The sequence below is a fragment of the Bos indicus genome, chromosome 10, assembly GCF_029378745.1.
Source record: "Bos indicus isolate NIAB-ARS_2022 breed Sahiwal x Tharparkar chromosome 10, NIAB-ARS_B.indTharparkar_mat_pri_1.0, whole genome shotgun sequence".
Classification (NCBI taxonomy): Eukaryota; Metazoa; Chordata; class Mammalia; order Artiodactyla; family Bovidae; genus Bos; species Bos indicus.
The window spans coordinates 19,314,755-19,336,937 of record NC_091769.1 but is presented as its reverse complement, the minus strand read 5'-3'; the positions used below and the strand labels follow the sequence as shown (position 1 = coordinate 19,336,937).

Below are 22,183 nucleotides of genomic sequence, written 5' to 3'. Positions count from 1 at the left end.
GGTCACATAATTATAACAAATTTATTATAGGCACACAAAACCTGATATCATATTTACTGATGAAACGGAATAGGAATTTAGGCTAAAATCAAGAACAGAGAGACATCTATTGCTACCTCTGTTACTTAATATTTTTTGACTGTCCTATAGCTGTACTTTCCAATATAGCAGCCAGCAGTCACATATGGCCATTAAAAGTAAAATTTCAGTTTCTTAGTATTGCAGTCAGTGTCTACCAAATCAGACGGTGGTATTAAGAACATTTCCATCATTATGAATATTCTACTGGATAGCTCTGTTCTGCAGTGTGCAATAAGGTGCATCAATATTATAAAGTAAAAAACAAAAGAGAGGCAACCAGACATCATATAACTCCTAATATAATGCAACAGAAACTACACAGTACATTTAACACCAGTTAAGTGTTCTGTGTTCTTTCCACATCCCTCACCAAATCGTCTGAATGCGAGTATCTAGAATTAGCACCAGTTTCAGCAAGTTGAGGGATAGAAGAACCTAACCAGGGATTTGCAGTTGGGAAATCCAGAATAAGAAAAATGCTACAGCACAAAAATGATTTAAGTTTCCTCAACAAATAAATGGCAAAAGAAGAAGGAAAAAAACAAAAAGCCCCAAAACATGAAAGGACCTACAGATTATAACATCACATCCAACTTGTGGACCTATATGGATCCTCATTTGAACCAATTATAAAAGAAAGTTTATGAGATAAATGGGGACACTGGAACACATATTAACAAAATACTGCTTCAAAAATATATAATAAATATATAGCATAGTTATAAAATAACATAATATACAAATACTACTACAGTTTTATGAAAAATCTTTTAAAGTACATGAAGTATTAAAAAATATGATGAAGTATTTAAAAATATGATATCAGGTCTAAATTTGTTTTATATTGTTTATCATACTGCAAAAATAATTCACATGGGTCTCTCTTATTACACTGTAGATGTTAAGGAGATACACTTTTAAAAAAGTAATCTTGGGACTTGTCCAGTGGTCAAGACTTTGAGCTCCCGGTGAAGGGGAGAATGGGTTTGATCCCTGGTCAGGGAACTAAGATTTCACAGTTCAGTTCAGTTCAGTCGCTCAGTCATGTCTGACTCTTTGCAACCCTTTGGACTGCAGCATGCCAGGCTTCACTGAAACTCCAATACTTTGGCCACCTGATGTGAAGTGACTCACTGGAAAAGACCCTGATGCTGGGAAAGATCGAAGGCAGGAGGAGAAGGGGACGACAGAGGATGAGATGGTTGGATGGCATCACCAACTCAATGGACATGAGTTTGAGCAAGATTCCACAAGCAGCCAAAAATATCATTTTCTTCATATTAAATACTAGACACAACAAGATTAAAAAAAGCAATCTTGTTATAACTCTAGTACTTAATATCTAAAAAATGATTGTTGAATGTAACTACTATAGAAGGATTTCTTACCACACACATGGATTTCTTTTCTTTAAACACCATTCTCCTCTTCCTCTCCTCATGCCTATGGCTTACAAACAGTACAGATACTACGAGGCCTTATGCTTGGTCTCTTGCTCAGAAACACTAATTCTGAACCACATAACTAGCCAATCACATGATCCAGTATCTTACAACATGGAAACACCTAAAAAAACCTACACAAGTCATATTATTTCAGCAGTCAGGTAGGTAATCAATGCTTACACAGTGGAAAATTATGCCAATCATATCTAAAAATACTATGACAATTATATCTATTCATTATTAGATAAAAATAATATTGTTATTAGATATGATTATACATAATAAAATTATGCCAATTATTTCTAAAAATAGAATATGCAAAGAATAATCTACTTGGCATTTTACCTCCATACAAAGCACTAATATTTTCAAGAATTCCCAAGATGAAATGGAAAACCTAAATCATGAATTAAAATGTATGTTATAGGACTTAATATGACTAAGAGTTCTCAAACAGCTTGCATCATTAAGATAATTTTAAAATTCATATGAAAAAAACCAAACCACCCACACTACCACTGCAAATAATACCCATTTTTAAATCAAATCCCAGAATCTGGACTGAGAAATGCAATGTCCTGAAAACGCTTTGGAAAAACACACAATAACATGACTGCTTAGAAGACGGATAGGCAATCCAGCTGCTGCCTATTTTTGTTTTCAAAGTTAATCTGAAATGCTGCCACATCCACTCCTTTAAGTCTATGGCTGAGTCAGCAAGCATCACAGGAGAAGGATGGAACTGAGCAATTCTAACAGACTGGATAGTCTGCAAAGCTGAAAACAGTTACTACCTGACCACTCACAGAGGTATACTGACTCTGGGTTAGTAGATAAGAAAATTTAGGGAATTCCCTGGCAATCTGGTGGTCAGGACTCTGATCTGACAGCCAGGGACCCGGGTTCAATCCCTAGTTGGAAAACTAACATTCCGCAAGCCGCATAGTGTGGTCACAGAAAAGAAAAAAGAAAAGAAAAAAGTACCATATATGTTCTTTCTGTACTGTGTGCCAACCTTATAGTACTTTTTTAAGAACTACAACTGCCTAAAAATGGAAAACAAACAAACGAACTACAACTGCTGAGAAGCGGGCAAGAGAGGGTGAGATGGTTGCATAGTACCACCAACTCAACAGACATGAGTCTTAGCAAACACAGGGAATGGAATACTGAAGGACAGGGAAGCCTTGCGAACTGCAGTCCATGGGGTCACAAAGAGTCGGACACAACTTAGCAACAACAATATAACATAAATAGAATCATGTGACAGAGATCACAGAATGCTATCTGTAGACACTGGCTTTTTCACTCAGCACAGTGCCTGTGACATCTAAATTGCTATGTGGATAAACAGTTCATTTTTTGTTATCACTGAATAATATTTCACAGTATGGATTACCATGGTTTGTTTAATCATTCACCAATTAAGGAAAGTTTTAGATGTTTCCAGTTTGGGACTATAACAAATAAAGCTGCTATGAACCACTGTTTAAAAAAAAAGAACTACAATTGCCAGAAAACACTAGGCCAGAGTATGGACGTAGAGGAAGTGAGGAAAGAATAAGCTAGGTGTGTATGCCATGGTGTGCTCCATTCTGGGAGGTATGGCTCCTACTAAATAAACAAATACAGTCAACTCATACAAACCCCTTTCCCTGTACACTCACAGGATCAGAAGATTCTAGTTTAGTCCAATATATGACCTAGAAAAATAATGCAATCTAATGTCTACAATCTATACATTAAAAGGGCTAAGAAGCTATGTCCAATAATCCACCCTCCCTGCAGATCTCAGAAAGGAATGCTACCAGCACCCAAACACTTACCAGTTAAGGTCAAGGATAACCCATACACTTTCCATTGTCAGCAAATTCTGGCTAGATTTAGCCAGACTACTAAAGAACCTGCCTGCCAATGCAGAAGACATGAGAGACCCAAATTCGATCTATGGGTCGGGAAGATCCCCTGGAGAAGGAATTGGCAATCCACTCCAGTATTCTTGCTTGGGGAACCCCATGAACAGAGGAGCCTGGCAGGCTACAGTCCATGGTTTAGCAAAGAGTTGGACACTACTGAAGCAACTTAGCACACAAAAACTAAAAGCCCACCATGGTAATTAGGAAAAATATAATGCTACATAAGAGAAAAACAGCATTTCTTTATGGATTGAAAAAAATATTATCATAATTAGAAGAAAACTTTAGGACAAAAGCAGAAAGCCAGAAAGGGAGGCGGGGGGAGCTAAGATTTAAAAACAAACCTGAAACAGAAGGAGATGCAATGACAAACTTAGCTGAATAAAAATGAAAGAGAGGACTCAATTCAAAATGGAGGGTGGGAAAGGCATCACTCTCATTGCAGAGTTTTTTATACAAAGGTTACATGGGTGATGGTTCTCAAATTATAGTCTGAGGATACTAGAGGGAACTGGAGTAGGGGTTCCAAATGATCTCGTTTAAACAGACCATGGAAATTTTTAAATATTAAAAATCTGATAATAACCTGAAGAAAACACAAACACTCAACCACCTGAATAAACTTATGACAACGCTTTCAGGTCTTACATTTGTAAAATGGCTAAAAATGGCATCAAGCCATACTACTTTAACTGCACCAGAGTTGAGAATAAGTGACAGGAAATACATTAATAATAAATTCTGATCAAATCAAATTTTGATGCACTGTAGGGATGAAAAGGCAATAGTTGATATATAGAAAACTGATGGGAGAACAAATTATCACGTGGTACTTACAGTAGTATAATAATACTAAATTCAAAAATTCTGGGTCTTAGTCTATCAACAGTAATTCAATTTCAACAAATAACTTATTTGTATAATTAGTTTTTTTGAGTTTCACTGGTTGTGGGTTTTTTCGTTTGGTTGTATAGCTGCTTAAAATAGTCCAGCTGGTTTTACTTTAAACACAGTTAATATAGTAATATTATAATGAATATAATGTAAACCAACATTATAACCTGTGGGTTTTTTCCCCCTTTAAAACGATCACAAATATTGTAAACATCTGAAATATGACAGCCTAGGTTATGTAAATATATTCTTTTGTATTTACAGTAATTTAAATAAATTTTAAAGGAGCCTTTGAAAAGTGAAATAATAACAAACAGGTCATGTTCTGGCTTGCATCTTGGCAAGACAAGTCTTTTTAAAAGATTCTGGGAAGAGAAATGGGGACTTTCAATACAGAATGTATGAATGTAAGGGATGACTAAATTCTAGAATTCTACTATTAAGGCAGAATTACTAGCCTGAAAGGAACTCAAAGTGTTACTGAATCTAACCCACACCAAGGGTTTGAATCTCTTCTTCTATAAAAGTGGGTTATTTCCTTATTCAGTAATAGGGAAATCCCTACCTCCTGAGACAGTTCATTCCAAGTTACCTAAAATCATTAGAGCTTCTTGAACAATGAAGTAATTAATTAAAAAGAAGTGAGGCTGGATATAAATAGCAGCAGTGCCATTTAACAAATACTGTCCTTTAGACTCTTTGCTGGGCAGGGAACACCTTGCTATGGAAGACTACTGATACCTAGAGGTATGCTATATTACTAGACTGTTTTGTTTTTGTTTTTTTTTAATGCAAACAAATCTATAAATAGGAATACTCCTAATATGTATTTTGCATAAGATTCCCTTTCTACATGTATACAGATATACAGTATTTATTGGAATATCCTTTAACAAATCTTTCAGAATTGAACTCTTTTGCTAAATTATTCCCTAATCAACAGATAATGCACACTCCTGTTCAACCGTTACCTGAAAATAAATGTACTTACCTCCTGTGCGTCTCTTGCTGCCTTTGCATCATCCTCATTATAGCGGTTACAGTTGTACCTGAAGTAAGTAAAGAGGATTCCATAAAGCCATAAATCAATGAAAAGGGAACAAATCACAGAATTTTAGCCTGGATTTAGCAATTATATAGAGCCAATATTCTCCTTTACAAAGATAAAATGAGGTGAAGAAAAAAAGCCCCTAGGTGTTTGAATCCTTTCCAAGAGTATGTCTGTTCTCTATTAGTAAAAAGCAGTTTCCCACCCCCTGAGGCAGTCCACTCATTAAGTTTACTGATAATCATTGGAAAACATTGTTATTTTTTCATTTACCAACTGTAGTTTGAACTTCTAATTCATATTTTGAAGAAAGAGACTATCTCATCTCCTACACAGTCTGTTATTTAGCCAAATATTTTCAATTTTTCCAGATTACTCACCTTGTTATCCTCACTTGTATACACCAAAAAGAACCAACTGTTGACAGACTGTTATGTGACAAGTGCTGTGCTATATGCTTTATATGCTCTGAACAGTTTATGAGAATCCCTGAAAACTCAATATACAAAATGAGGAGCAAGGGGAAATCTCCCCAGAGAAGTCAGCTCAGAGTGGAGATGTGTAAGACAGGCACTTCTCCTTCCTGATTACCTGTTTTATTTTATGGGAGCCTACATTTTGAGAACAACTGACATACACTATATTCCATCCACTTACTAAGGATTTTAACTGTACTATCACATTTAATCCCCTCAATTACCTTATGAAATATGTATCATTATCCTCACTGAGCATATGAAGAATCTGATTTTGAGAAGATAAGCAACATATTAAGATCACAAAAGAAGAGTTTCAGAGGTGGAAATTAATCTGATGCCCTTCTGCCAACTGAGACCCATGCTCTTAACTAGTGAATACATATCTTCAGAATCTTTCTAATGATGACCTTTTTAGAAGAATTTTGAATTTAATATAAATCTCATTAAACTGAATTTAGTATTCCAGCCTGTCAAATTCTTTAGGATTAAAATGGTTTATATATTCAATATCTCTCTTTGATATAACCCCAAAATATTGTATACAAAATTTTTTATATTAATTCAAGAAAATCATCAATACAATTGAACAGAAAAGCAGTATATAGTTTATGTGAATAAAAAAGATGTGGACAAAGCCTTTCAGCAAACCTTAAAGCATTCCACTAGGAAGACACAAATCTATTACCTGTACTCCCAAACATCTCCATCTGTAGTTCACAGCCTAGGCTACAAACCTCTGTCCACAATGAAATACCTTGCTGAAATCTACCAAACATTCCATAATTCATCATCCTAACAATACCATTTGATTCTGGAATTTCACATAAGAGAAAAACTAAACAAACTAACAAACTATGGTTCATATGCAATTTGTGGAATGAGAAATTCTGAAAATTTGAATTACACTGTCTGCTCCCAATCTTAGGTTCCTTTCTATTTTCCACAGTACTCAGAAACAACCAACAGTGATCACTGATTTCATCTCAAAGTTTTTAAAGTAACCCAGACCACAATTCACCTGAGTCAAGAGACATTACCAGTCCCCCAGATGGATTAATAATCCTCTCTTACCAATAATTATTCTACTCACAAATAAGCCTAAAGATGCCTCTTCTCGCTATCTACTGGTCAACGATTAACACATTTTCTTCCTAACTGATATATCCTCAAAAACTTTCCTTTTGATATTTGTTAGATATTTTTAAGCCTCAACTCACTCTGGGCTTTACTCTGTCAACATTAAGAATTTTAAGGCCAAGAAAGCAAGGAGGGCTCATCTATATTTCCAACTGAGATTACTGACAGTGCTATCTGGAATGTTATTTTGAAGATTCTAAGATATTTTCAGATTTAAACAAGAAAGCACAGCAAGGATTCATCTGCAATATTAGCCACGGGAAAAGGCAAGATACAGGCAACATTTCTGATAACCCCCGGACCCAGCCATTCTTCATTCTTCCGTAGTCATCATTTGTTTTGTATCCCTTTCATTTTTCAATCCAGTTCATTTAAAATTTGAGTTGTGATCAGAGACTTCCTTACATACACACAAAAGTCTCTTTAATACTTGTCCCCCATTCCCTCTCTTCTTCACTAAACTTGTATATATACACTCATATGAATTTAGTTTCTGGGAACACTCTAATCTTCAGTTTGCATTCCTAAACCCCAAATATCTTTCCTTGGCTCTGACAGTAGTAAAATCACTTTTTTTTTTTCACCTAACCAATTAGTTTTTACCTAAACTAGTTTAGAATCAATTCAAGACAATCGCTCTATTCCTCTAATTAATGAAATAAATGAAAATTCCAAAGAAACTAAAAGGGAATGTTTGCCATTGTCTTAAGTTCAGATTCTCCTCATCTTGTCTTGAGCTTGCAATTTTTCCCCTCCCACCCACTCTCTACAAAGCAGCCACAATGTCCAGATAAAGTATGGAAAACACCTAATACAGAGCATGTCATCTAAACTACAGACATAACGTTGTTATTCTCAGTAAAAATACTTCTGATAATTGTCCAAACTACTTCAGGTCCCAGTCTACTTTCTCTTTTCCTATTCCCCACAATTTATGAGGGGCCACAAACTCAAACACCAACAGGAGACAAATGCAAATAACATAAACTAGTCAAAACGGCAATCTGCATTATTGTAACACCCAGAAATATTTCCACATTTACCAGGAGATGCGCTAGCTCCCATTTTTCTTGTTTTGAGAAAAATGCAACAAGATATCTTTAATCTAACTTGCATTTTCCCTGCATGCATGATAAGAAACATGCAGGGAACAAAGGTATGTATCACTACCAAATGTGCCATCGTAAGACATGCAAATGCCAATAAGCTTTGGTCTTAGGGAAAACATTAAACTGCAGTAAAGGCTCCATCTAAAAAGCAACCAACCAATTCCAGGTGATTTTTGCCAAAAAGAAATGCAGGCCTGTTCTTATGTTTCAATGAATGCTAAAACTCTGGATTGCACTGGGTAATTTTCCAGTTCTTAAAGTTTGGACAGATTTTTTTGTCGAATGGCATGCAGGATAACTAAAACACAACTGTGGATTGGGTTCTGCCAAGTGTCTTTATTGTCTAGAGAGATGTATTAGACAACGCTGAGTAAGTCATGTACTATCACATTCTTCTACCTTTGTTCATGCTACTCCTTTTGCTCTGAATGTTTTTCCTACCACTTTTTGAACAAATGGAACTCTTAGTCTTTCTTAAAGTTCAACTCAGTTGTTACCTGATCTGTGAAATAAATCTTATTAAACTCTCTTTGGATATCTTGCATACACTTCTAATACTGATCACACCCTGTATTCATTTATCTAGTCCCAAGTTAGAGGGTGATTTTCATGAGGCAGAAACCTTATTCATAATATGCGGCAGATACATCACACAGTTATGTGAACATGTTCTTCCCTTCGTTTCCCCAACCTACCAGGCAGATCCATGTGGTTCCCAAGGGCCAAGACACACCCAGCAAAACTCTGCTTTACAGTTCTGGTTACGACAGACCATGTGATTACAACCGCCATCCTTCTCAATTGTGACATGGCATTTGGGACATTCCTATGAAGAGAAACTATAAAGTTGGTGTCAATGCTACACTGAGGAGAAGCCAGCTCTAGATTTGGTTTATTTTTAAATTGATTCTGTGATTTATTGTGATTGATACATGTAAAGCACTTAGAACAGTGTCAAACACTTAAGTACTATTGAAAATGAGTTATTATTACGGGTTTTTAAGATGCATGACAATTTAAGGATTTGTTTTAGTGGGGTTGGGGGACAAAAACATTTTAAGTACTTTTAACCATACACACAGTAATAATAGTTTTATGAGAGGCTAAACATTTTGTTCCTGTAAACATACTGTTCCAGTGCTATCTGGAAATAATTATTGAATACTTCCTGTATCCCATACATTGTTCTCAGTGTTCTATATGCATTAACTCATAATCCTTATAGTGGTCTTACTCCGATTTCCATTCATCAGATGAATAAACTAAGAGAAAATGTTAAAGAAACGAATCCAAGGCTATACAAGTAGCAAACGATAGTTAGGATTCAAACCCAAGCAATTTGGCCTTAAGAGTCAGGCAAGTAAAACTGATCATTCTTTTTGTGGCTACTGAATTTCCCAACTTTCTTCTGCCAAATACCCTTGTTAAAATCTTTTCATTGTGGTTCCTTGACAACAGTGCTGCAGAGATTACATCCCCTTGCTCAAGTCTGTATCATTTTCTTGGTTGCTAATGAGCCAAAGTTACTACCCTTGTGGGCACATCTAATGTTCTTCCTCTTGAAAAATTTAGAGAATGAAACTTACTCATTATTTTTAATAAAACTATGAATAAGATGTAAAGCTTGGATTTTTGCTGTATGTTTTTGTGTTGATGTCTATTACTCCCATAAAGGGAGGAAAGTATCACCCAACATAATATTTGTACAATTCAGCTAAAGTGAACAGATTTTACTGTCCACAAACTATAGTATTTCAAAAGAGGTCAATACCATCAGATTTTTGAAGTTACTCACATAAAAAATACTATCATCTTCCCAAAGAAGCAAATTTCAGGCCTAAAATATGTTTCATTCTATATTTCTTGGCTATAATTAACTAAACAGTATTGATTTCTTAATATAACAACAACCTGCAAATCTAAGGTGCTAGTAACAAAAATAAGCTTCTGAAATGTCTCCAGAGGGAAAAACCCTCAGTTTCATCTCAAAACTTCCAACTGATAAATCTATTATTACAAATTGTCATTCTTACTTAATAATCTACCCTCTAAACAAAGTCAAGCATATTCAAACCTATACTCCCTATTTCAAATATCTTGGAGATTTAGAGTATGTAGGGATTTTTCCAGATGCAGGAGAGGGTAGTTTATAATCAAACTACTTAGGGAAAATACAACTGCTCTATTCTAAATACTAATCTGACAGCATATTTAAGGATCTAGGACTTTAATGAACATTTCTGGTGGAGAAATCTTCAATTTTTGAAGAAGAATGCTTAAATAACAGAAAAAAAATTTTTTTAATAAAAAAGCAACCACTTTCTGATATTATAGTAAGGTTTTCTTAAGTGCCATAAGGTATGTTTATCATGCTGGTTTCAGAGACATAGAAATGCTAATTTCAAAACTACATTCCCCAAAGATGTGGTTATTTCTTTTATGCAACAGGACTGTTTTATTGCCAATGCTTTCTGGGAGACAGAAATGTAAACATGTTTTAATCTTTTAGGGTAGAGCCAGGTATCAGTGTTATAGAATCACGTGCTGGCTGTCATTTAAGCAATCCTTATTCTTATCATTATCCCATAATTGAGTGATGGAAGACCGCAAAGTTATAACTAACTCTGGTCAAACAACTCAATATTCTTCAAAGCATCATCATCATATGTGAAAGACAACAATAAAAATAAACAGCCCATGAATAACACTATTAGTCACCACTAAAAGCCACTTCCTATTCAGACAGGACATAAGATTGGATGTTTATACAATTTCCTACAAAAAATTGGCTGGGTACACAGTTTGGATTCAAATGCTTACCACTTAGGGATAGAAAAGAAGGGTGTTCAAGTTTATTTGCATTTGTATGACATTCCTCTAGGGTTTAAGATGTGGTTTATGTCATAAAGATACTGAACTTTGAAACTAGTATCACGACCAATGAATTCAATAAATAAACCCCCCAAAACCAAGGATATTCGTGTTATCCTTAAGCTTCCATTTCTCAGGAATCAAGTCTTTTAGTAAATTATATTTTGGAAGTTCAACATGTTAAAAACGTTAAATTTGTTAAGCCCAGTTCAATTACATAATTAAATTACTCATTTACTCTGACTCAATACTGCCCTAAAGAATAACTCCTTAAAAGTTAAACCCTGGAGATTTTAAGGGGCAGAAATATAGCCTAGTTAAAAAAAAAAAAGGCTAGATGCAGTAAACTCTATTATTGGTATACTAGAAGGCAGCCAAGAATTTACATGAAAAGATATTATCAAACCCCAGGGTAGAAAACTGATTAAGCAACCACTACTTTTCTGATGGAAGAAAACTAAAGCAGAGTACTACACATACTACAGTAGAGTACTCAATAAAACAAACTCAAACAGTAAAACAAAGGAAAATTATTAATAGGCAATCATTCTGAAAACAAAAAGCAAACTAATCAAATGAAAGGGAAAAGAAGGCCCTTTAGTATGTAAACTTACTGCTTCTGAAGTTGATACACCTGTTCTTATCAGTTTCAATACCAAGTGTTTACTGAAGGAAGATACCAACCTTTGTGTTGGCTGCAATCCAATTAGAGGTTTCACTGTCATCATCACACTTTTTAATCCACTTCTTCAACCACTGTTTGAAAACAAGAACTGTTAGAGCACAACAGAAGACTTAAGGATAGCAAATTACATCAACATAATATAGTCAAGCTTAAATGTAAAAGCCAAAGGATAGGATTGTCACTGGATTTACTTCTTTTTAAACCAAGAAATCCTGTGATTCTCATTTACAGTCCAGGTACATTAAAAAAAAAAAGAAAAAAATCAACCAAAGGAGGACTTTCTCTAGCTGCAGGGAAGTGAGGAACCTAGAATTCAACAAGCAGCCCAGCTGCAAGGTGTGTCCTTCCCCTTAGCTAATTATACAGCTTTCCAAGGGAAGGACCTTAACCCTCATTATCCTCATAATCAGGAGATAACTTTATTCCTAAGCAATGTTCCCAGAATATTTGCAAAAATCACCTGAAATAAAAAGGACAAAATACCATGTTCCAACTACTAATGAATAAATAACAAAATGTGGGCTGTGACTTAAAGTCATCAAGTCTTAGAAGTACTCTACTACCTTATTTAAAAATGAAAATGCCAGGCAAACTCACCTTACATTTAACAGGGTCATGCCAATTTTCTCCACAGTTAAAGCTGTTAAGTGACACAAGAGTTAAAAGAATTAAGTCCTACCTACTGTGGGTAAACAAACAAACAACTTCACGCTTTACAGAACCTCAGTACTTTCACCAGTTTCTAGTGACTGGCAAATACAAGGAAAGGAACCATGTCTATTTTACTCTGAAGTAATTTACTTAGCCTGTAGTACTAGGGCCAGCACACACTGAGTGTGTGTGTGTGAAATGAAGAAATGACCTGAAGGATGAAGACATTTTATCATGACAATTACAGAATAAATGACTGTCTAAATAGCTACCAAACTGTTGTATGCTGTGTGCTTAGTCACTTAGTCATGTCCGACTCTTTGCGACCCCGTGGACTGTAGCCCACCAGGCTCCTCTGTCCATGGGGATTCTTCAGGCTAGAATACTGGAGGGGGTTACCATGCCCTTCTCCAGAACAAACTGTTAAGACAGTACAATCAGTTTAGAGTTGTATTTTCTGATAGTTTTTAATATGTGTAATTCCTTGCTGCAACCACTGTCTAACTGAACTAAAATGAAATCATGTTCAATAATCTGAACTTACAATGCTTCATAGAAAGTGAAAGTGAAGTCGCTCAGTCACGTCCGACTCTGCGACCCTGTGGACTGTAGCCTACCAGGCTTCTCCGTCCAGGGATTCTCCAGGCAAGAATACTGGAGTGGGTTACCATTTCCTTCTCCAGGGATATTCCCGACCCAGGGATCGAACCCGGGTCTCCCGCATTGGAGGCAGATGCTTTAACCTCTAAGCCACCAGGGAAGCCCTGGTGGGGTTCCCCATAAAGAATGCTTCATAGGTATATATTAAATATTTAACATTCCAAATAAAGAGTTAGTCTGACTTCGTATGGTAATTCTATACTTTAGTACTAATGCACAGTAAGCAATATGTGGGAAACAAACAGGTCACATATTTTTGCAAGATCCAAACAAATGAACCTCAGCCTAGTAAAGTGTACCAAACAAGGTATAAAACAAAAGATGATGACTACATATTCTGCTACATTAACTGCTAATTCCTTTCTGCTTTCTAGGAGCATGGTTTAAACAGTATAAATTAAGAATAAACACTCCCTCGTGGCTCAGATGGTAAAGAGTCTGCCTGCAATGCTGGAGACCCTGGTTCTATCCCTGAATCAGCAAGATCCCCTGGAGAAGGAAATGGCAACCCCCTCCAGCATTCTTGCCTTAAAATCCCATAGACAGAGGAGCATGGCAGGCTAAAGTACATGGGGTCGCAAAGAATCAGACACAACTGAGTGACTAACAATACTACTAAGAATAAAAACAAATGCTTGTGAAAAACATAAGCGTGGAATGGCTGATTAATTAATCAAGTACTTTGGGAATGCCCAAAATCCTTTGCAAATTAGAAGAATAAAGTGCTCTCAGTTTAAATGAAGCCACGATAATGGTTAGTTCTAGAAGACGGGGAATGGAATAGAGAAAGGAACATCAAGAAGCTTCAAATATATCTTTCATGTTTTATTTCTTGACAAAAACAAACTGATTTTCATTAAGGTCGGTTGTAACTTTTTAAGTGTTTAAGTATTGCTGTTATTCTCTATACTAAACCTGTATTTGAAATACTTCATACACAAAATATATTTGAAAGCAGGGAAGGAATTAGACTCCACACTATGTCTACAGAGTAAATTCTGAAATGATAATGTATAACCTTTACCAAAATAGCATGTACTTTACACAAACTTAATCTCTGTGAGTTTTACCTATTCTTTTGGGAAATATTTAGTATTAATGATGCTAAGACTAAATCTATTGCTGTTTGGAGGAAAAAAAGAATGATACAGAGCAATTTCCCTAGAGGGCTAGTGGTTAGGACTCCATCCTCTCACTGCCAAGGGCCTGGGTTCAAACCCTGGTCAGGGAACTACGATCCCACAAAATGCGTACCCATGACCAAAACAGAAACAAACAACAAAAAAAGAATGATATGGAAAACCAATAAAATGTGTATTTGCTACCTATAGAGCCCCTTGGCTTTAACAGCTTCTCATTTCTAAAAGATCCATAAAGGAATGGTCTCTAATGTGTGGTAATGGAAATTCCCTGCTAAGTTGAACCTAGAATTCAAAGGCTATGGTACTTCAAGAATCCAGGTTACCAAGAAAGCTGGGGCCAGAAGCCCCAGAGAAAACTCTTAGTTAAAAAAGATTTAATCAACAACTAAAAGATTTAATCAACATCTAATCAACCAAGTTTTAGCTTTCCAAATTTATCTACATATTTTTAGGACCAAGATTAAACTCATCAGAACAAAGGAAATTAAAAACTCCTAACTCTGTATTTCCTAAGAGATAATCTGAATACAAATCATGAGCCATAAGGAAACAAAAAACAATGTGACAAAATAAGCTGTTAATCAGAAATGAGAACTAAGTTCTTGTCCCAGATCTTTAGGTTTGTTCCTATATATGTGCCAATGGAGGATACAAGGAAAAGTGATTATAACTGCACTTTTTTTTCCCATAAGAAAATAAATCCAAAACTTACAGCAACATAGAAAGAGGAAAATTATCTTAAGATATGAGACTTTTTAAGCTAAGTTTTATTTTAAAGAAATATATGCTATTTAAAATCAGTTATCACCAACCTACCTGAGGTAAAGAAAATTTTCTATTTCACTACCAAAAATAAATAGAAAAGCTATGTGTACTACTCCAATTCAGGAAATCACCTGCTTACCAAAACTGGCGCCCACATTTGCAGCGAACAGGTTTAGCATCAGGATACTGAACTTTAACAACGTGGTGGCAGTCTGGGGCAGGACACCACTTTAACAGTCGATTGCACTGAAATACAAGTTAGAAAATTAAAAAATGACAGCAAATTAAATCATGATGCAAGATTTCCCAGCACACCATGCAATTATGTATACTACTTCCTCACTATCATAAAGTGCGGATGGTGTCACAAGCATTTAAAACCCTGCTATCAATAGTCTTTTACAGCAATGCTTCTGGATGTACTGTTTTTCTAAGATTATAGATCACTTGAATACCTGGAATTATAAACTATCTCTTGTTCTATCTTCAAAATCCCACTGGGAAACTTTAAAATAAATAATCACCATTATGTGATCATTAACACACATCAATTTGTGTATGGTTCTATTTCAGGGCAATTTTATAAGATGCAAAAAAATAAGGTAATGCTTCTACTCAGGGAAGGAGTTCATATGCTATATGAAACAAGCTAAAGAATACACATGGAATTCCTCTCTTTGGCCATAAAAAGTTCTTCTAAAAACAAAAACCAGTTCCTAAGCCACAGCAATGGTTGCATTTTAGTTCTTCAAAAGAAATATAACTTTTGATATATTTTTATTATGGGACAAAACATTGCTCAAGGAACACTCCATGAGAATTCAAGTTTATTGACCATTTTTAAAAATGTGTATTCTTTACAACTGCTATTTCTAGAAGACCTTCAGTTTAACTGCTAATAAAAATTAATATTACTTTCTAGAAGTGAAATACCAAGTTACACTCATGCTCTTACACAGGGGCTGGCAAACTTCTTTCAAATGGAGCCCGATAGTAGATATATTTGGCTTCATGGGCCATTCTTTAGCAACTACTCAACTCTGCCACTGCAGCACAAAAGCAGTCACAGACCACATGGGCGTGTTCAAATAAACCTTTATTTACAAAAAGCAGACTCGCCGTGCTTTGACAATTTCTTTTCTGTTAAGCCATACTTGATACAACATACAAAAACCACTAAACAATTCATTTTTAACCAAGTTTACTCGTAATGCAAGGAAGGTAAAACAAGTAGAGATATAGCAGGGCTAATGTATCAAACGTGATGAAACATGACATCACTAAGAATCAGCTACAGTTCTCTGCTAAGGATAAAGACTATAAAAATAATTTTATCAAAGCTTAAGACCTATGAAAAGACATCTATTTATTGATTTGTCAGATTCTTTTGAGAATAAAGGTATTTTGGTATGCTTCATAAAAAGATAGTAACTGAAGTTATCATAAAGGTGTTTCTTATGTAAGACAAACTGAGTACTTCTATTAATAAGCAGAATTTCTTTTATTTAAAGAATGAAAACTTATGAGAATCACTTACCTCTACAAAGCTATTTGTTATTAAATGCTGATACTTTAATTTAACTTTTGAATCTGTGATCAGGCGCCTGAAAGTGAGAATAAAAATAGTTTATTAGGAGGTTTTCAGCTAAGGGTATTTTCCACATTCATAAAATAAAATTTCAATGCTCTGGTATGAAACTGCCTTAAATTGAAAGTACTAAAATATATATATAAACTGTCAACATATATAACTCTAGGAATCAAAACAATAATCTCAAAGTTTCTATAATTTTATTTTGGTAGATGTTTCCCCCTGGTTCTTATACTCTAAATATTCCATTTTTACCCAACTGGTATTTGTGTTGTAGTCTAATGACTTACCAACTATCGCCAAATTTGGGCCCCTTTCAGAGTCTTCTGACTCTCATATCTTGCCTTAAGACAGCAATTCTTGGCCACCTTTCCTAAGATCTCCTCCCCTAAAATCAGTGTGTGAAATAAAACAATCTTGACAGGAATGTTCAGAGATGGATATAGGTTTTGCCACATATAATTCTGATAGCCTTCTTCTTCTGAAATCTTCTGGTAATTTATTAGAAATGCTTACTAATTGCAATCTGGCATTCCTTATTCACCTAGAATACTGTAAGTCACAAGAATTTCTTAAACTCACAGGAACTCATGAAAGTGAAGAACCTTCAAGTTTAATTTTCACTAGTTAAACATGCCTGTGGGTATTATAGGAAAACGGTATTAAAGCAAAGAAAGTAACCACCAAAGAAGCTATTAAGAACAGTACCAAAAAAATGTAAAGTCCAATATCATCTTGAGTTTCTTATACCACTCACTTCTCTTATCACACTGCCCTTACAAAAGATCCCCACCCAGTCCTGTGCACTCCTCAGTGTACTCCTCTCGCATCTGTATTCTTTCAAAATAGTAAGCACCACCCTTCCTCAGGGCCTCCCTGGTGACTGAGACAGTAAAGAAACTGCCTGCAATGCAAGAGACCTCAGTTTGATCCCTGGGTTGGGAAGATCCCATGGAGAAGGCCATGGCAACCCACTTCAGTATTCTTGTCTGGAGAATCCCCATGGACAGAGGAGCCTGGCTGGCTACAGTCCAGGGGGTTGCAAAGAGACAGACATAGCAACAACTAAGCACAGCACACCGGAGGTCAGGGGAGGCGTCAGAGAAGAGCAACCCCATGTCCAAGGAGCGGCGGCTGCGCAGGCACAGGAGGGCCGAGAGGAGCTACTCCATGCCCAAGGTCAGGAGGGGCAGCCGTGAGGAGAGACCCCTCGTCCAAGGTAAGGAGCAGTGGCTGCGCTTTACTGGAGCAGCTGTGAAGAGATACCCCACGTCCAAGGTAAGAGAAACCCAAGTAAGACAGCAGGTGTTGCGAGAGGGGATCAGAGGGCAGACACACCGAAAGAATAATCACAGAAAACTAGCCAATCTGATCACACAGACCACAGCTTTTTGTCTAACTCAATGAAACTAAGCCATGCGGTGAAGGGCCACCCAAGACGGGCGGGTCATGGCGGAGAGGTCTGACAGAATGTGGTCCACTGGAGAAGGGAATGGCAAGCCACTTCAGCATTCTTGCCTTGAGAACCCCATGAACAGTATGAAAAGGCAAAATGATAGGATACTGAAAGGGGAACTCCCCAGGTCGGCAGGTGCCCAATATGCTACTGGAGATCAGTGGAGAAATAACTCCAGAAAGAATGAAGGGATGGAGCCAAAGCAAAAACAATACACAGGTGTGGATGTGACTGGTGAGAGAAGCAAGGTCCGATGCTGTAAAGAGCAATATTGCATAGGAACCTGGAATGTCAGGTCCATGAATCAAGGTAAATGAGAAGTGGTCAAAAGGAGATGGCAAGAGTGAACGTTGACATTCTAGGAATCGGTGAACTAAGATGGACTGGAATGGGTGAATTTAACTCAGATGACCATTATATCTACTACTGTGGGCAGGAATCCCTTAGAAGAAATGGAGTAGCCATCATGGTCAGCAAAAGAGTCCGAAATGTAGTACTTGGATACAGTCTCAAAAACGAAAGATTGATCTCTCTTTGTATCCAAGGCAAACCATTCAATATCACGGTAATCCAAGCCTATGCCCCAACCAGTAACGCTGAAGCTGAAATTGAACGGTTCTATGAAGACCGACAAGACCTTTTAGAACTAACACACAAAAAAGATGTCCTTTTCATTATAGGGGACTGGAATGCAAAAGCAGGAAGTCAAGAAACACCTGGAGTAACAGGCAAATTGGAATACGGAATGAAGCAAGGCAAAGGCTAATAGAGTTTTGCCAAGAGAACACACTGGTCATAATAAACACCCTCTTCCAACAACATACGAGAAGACTCTACACCTGGACATCACCAGATGGTCAACACCGAAATCAGGCTGATTATATTCTTTGCAGCCAAAGATGGAGAAGCTCTATACAGTCAGCAAAAACAAGACTGGGAGCTCACTGTGGCTCAGATCATGAGCTCCTTATTGCCAAATTCAGACTTAAATTGAAGAAAGTGGAGAAAACCACTAGACCATTCAGGTATGACCCAAATCAAATCCCTTATGATTATACAGTGGAAGTGAGAAATAGATTTAAGGGACTAGATCCGATAGAGTGCCTGATGAACTTTGGGCGGAGGTTCATGGCATTGTACAGGAGACAGGGATCAAGACCATCCCCATGGAAAAGAAATGCAAAAAAGCAAAATGGCTGTCTGGGGAGGTCTTACAAATAGCTGTTAAAAGAAGAGAAGCAAAAAGCAAAGGAGAAAGGGAAAGATATGAGCATCTGAATGCAGAGTTCCAAAGAATAGCAAGGAGAGATAAGAAAGCCTTCCTCAGCAATCAATGCAAAGAAGTAGAGGAAAACAACAGAATGGGAAAGACTAGAGATCTCTTCAAGAAAATCAGAGATACCAAGGGAATATTTCATGCAAAGATGGGCTCGATAAAGGACAGAAATGGTATGGACCTAACAGAAGCAGAAGATATTAAGAAGAGGTGGCAAGAATACACAGAAGAACTGTACAAAAAAGATCTTCACGACCAATAATCATGATGGTATGATCACTCACCTAGAGCCAGACAACCTGGAATGTGAAGTCAAGTGGGCCTTAGAAAGCATCACTACGAACAAAGCTAGTGGAGGTGATGGAATTCCAGTTGAGCTATTTCAAATCCTGAAAGATGATGCTGTGAAAGTGCTGCACTCATATGCCAGCAAATTTGGAAAACTCAGCAGTGGCCACAGGACTGGAAAAGGTCAGTTTTCATTCCAATCCCAAAGAAAGGCAATGCCAAAGAATGCTCAAACTACCGCACAATTGCACTCATCTCACACGCTAGTAAAGTAATGCTCAAAATTCTCCAAGCCAGGCTTCAGCAATACGTGAACCGTGAACGTCCAGATGTTCAAGCCGGTTTTAGAAAAGGCAGAGGAACCAGAGATCAAATTGCCAACATCCGCTGGATCATGGAATAAGCAAGAGAGTTCCAGAAAAACATCTATTTCTGCTTTATTGACTATGCCAAACCCTTTGACTGTGTGGATTACAATAAACTGTGGAAAATTCTTCACGAGATGGGAATACCAGACCATCTGATCTGCCTCTTGAGAAATCTGTATGCAGGTCAGGAAGCAACAGTTAGAACAGGACATGGAACACAGACTGGTTCCAAATGGGAAAAGGAGTACGTCAAGGCTGTATATTGTCACCCTGCTTATTTAACTTATATGCAGAGTACATCATGAGAAACGCTGGGCTGGAAGAAGCACAAGCTGGAATCAAGATTGCTGGGAGAAATATCAATAACCTCAGATATGCAGATGACACCACCCTTATGGCAGAAAGTGAAGAGGAACTAAAAAGCCTCTTGATGAAAGTGAAAGAGGAGAGTGAAAAAGTTGGCTCAAAACTCAAAATTCAGAAAACGAAGATCATGGCATCTGGTCCCAACACTTCATGGCAAATAGATGGGAAAACAGTAGAAACAGTATCAGACTTTATTTTGGGGGGCTCCAAAATCACTGTATATGGTGACTGCAGCCATGAAATTAAAAGACGCTTACTCCTTGGAAGGAAAGTTATGACCAACCTAGACAGCATATTCAAAAGCAGAGACATTACTTTGCCAACAAAGGTCCGTCTAATCAAGGCTATGGTTTTTCCAGTGGTCATGTATGGATGTAAGAGTTGGACTGTGAAGAAAGCTGAGTGCCAAAGAATTGATGCCTTTGAACTGTGGTGTTGGAGAAGACTCTTGAGAGTCCCTTGGACTGCAAGGAGATCCAACCAGTCCATCCTAAAGGAGATCAGTCCTGGGTGTTCATTGGAAGGACTGATGCTGAAGCTGAAACTCCAATACTTTGACCACCTCATGCAAAGAGTTGACTCATTGGAAAAGACTCTGATGCTGGGAGGGATTGGGGGCAGGAGGAGAAGGGGACAACAGAGGATGAGATGGCTGGATGGCATCACCGACTCTATGGACATGAGTTTGAACTCCGGGAGTTGGTGATGGACAGGGAGGCCTGGCATGCTGTGATTCACAGGGTCGCAAGGAGTCGGACACGACTGAGAAACTGAACTGAACTGAACTGAACTGAAGCACAGCACACCCTTCCTCAAAGGCTTCTGCTTGGGGCTACCTCCCTTGGAAAGCAAACAAAAGATTATCCTAGTGGGGCTCTGAAGTGGGACAGCCTACGTTAGAATACTGGCTTCTCAACTTACGAAGTGAGGATATGTCCTTTGACTTCCACTCTTCAATTTTGTTGTTATTTTAGTCGCTAAGTCATGTCCAACCCTTTGATACCCCATGCACTATAGCCTGCCAGGCTCCTCTGACCATGGGATTATCCAGGCAAGAATACTGGAGTGGGCTGCCATTTTCTTCTCCAGAGGATCTTCCCAACCCAGGGATCGAATCCGAATCTCCTGCTTGACAGGTGGACTCTTACCCCTGAGCTACCTGGGAAGCCCATTTTTCAGTTTACTAATCTATAAAATGGATAGCAGAAATAGAGCTGGGAGACTAGCACAGTGCCTGGCAAATAGTAAGCACTCAATAAATATTAGATGAAGCTGAATTCATCACCATCATTATTATTTCACTCAGTTAAGATGTACTGTTACTCACTCAAGGAGGCCCTTCCTACAATTCATACCAGTCTAGATGTAGACCACTCCCCTTCAGTTTTCATGGCAAATTATACACTTCTTTACAGAATGTGTCATAATTTTCATCACCCAGCTATCATATAATCATTCTTTAATATCTGCCTCCCTAATTCCCTATTCTCAACCAAACAATAAGCTCCATGAAAGGATCTCTTATGTCCAATACACTGCCTGGCCTGTGGAAAGTATTTAGTAAGTACTTTTCAAATGAGTAAACCTTCAGATTTTGCACATGTTGAAACTGAGGGATAAAAGTAATTAGTGCACAAGGCTGTTCCTCAAAAAGCCAAACACAAAATTACCATATGACTCAACAATTAATTCCACTCCAAGGTATATACATTCAAGAGAATTAAAAACAGGTGTTCAATATAAACCTTGCACACAAATATTCAAATAGTAACAAAGATTTCTACAAAAAGCAAAAATAACTCAAATGTCCAAGAACTCATGGAGAAATAAAATATGGAATATCCGTATAATGGAACATTAGTTAGCCATAAAAAGGAATGATGTCCTTATACATGCTGCAACATGAATGAACTTTGAACACATTATGTTAAGTGAAGGAAGCCATTCACAAAAGG

General features: G+C 37.1%; 1 protein-coding gene across 2 annotated transcripts in view; it reads right to left on the bottom strand.

Annotated features, from left to right (window-relative positions):
• Nucleotides 1-22,183, bottom strand: part of ARIH1 (ariadne RBR E3 ubiquitin protein ligase 1) — a 108,057-nt gene that overhangs the window by 9,193 nt on the left and 76,681 nt on the right. For both annotated transcript variants that reach the window (XM_019968236.2, XM_019968237.2), the window contains 6 exons: nucleotides 16,421-16,487; nucleotides 15,023-15,129; nucleotides 12,263-12,305; nucleotides 11,665-11,736; nucleotides 8,805-8,935; nucleotides 5,328-5,385 (listed from right to left, as the gene is read on the bottom strand). In XM_019968236.2, coding sequence (XP_019823795.1) covers nucleotides 5,328-5,385; nucleotides 8,805-8,935; nucleotides 11,665-11,736; nucleotides 12,263-12,305; nucleotides 15,023-15,129; nucleotides 16,421-16,487 — 478 coding nt within the window. The remainder of the gene's footprint in view (nucleotides 1-5,327; nucleotides 5,386-8,804; nucleotides 8,936-11,664; nucleotides 11,737-12,262; nucleotides 12,306-15,022; nucleotides 15,130-16,420; nucleotides 16,488-22,183) is intronic.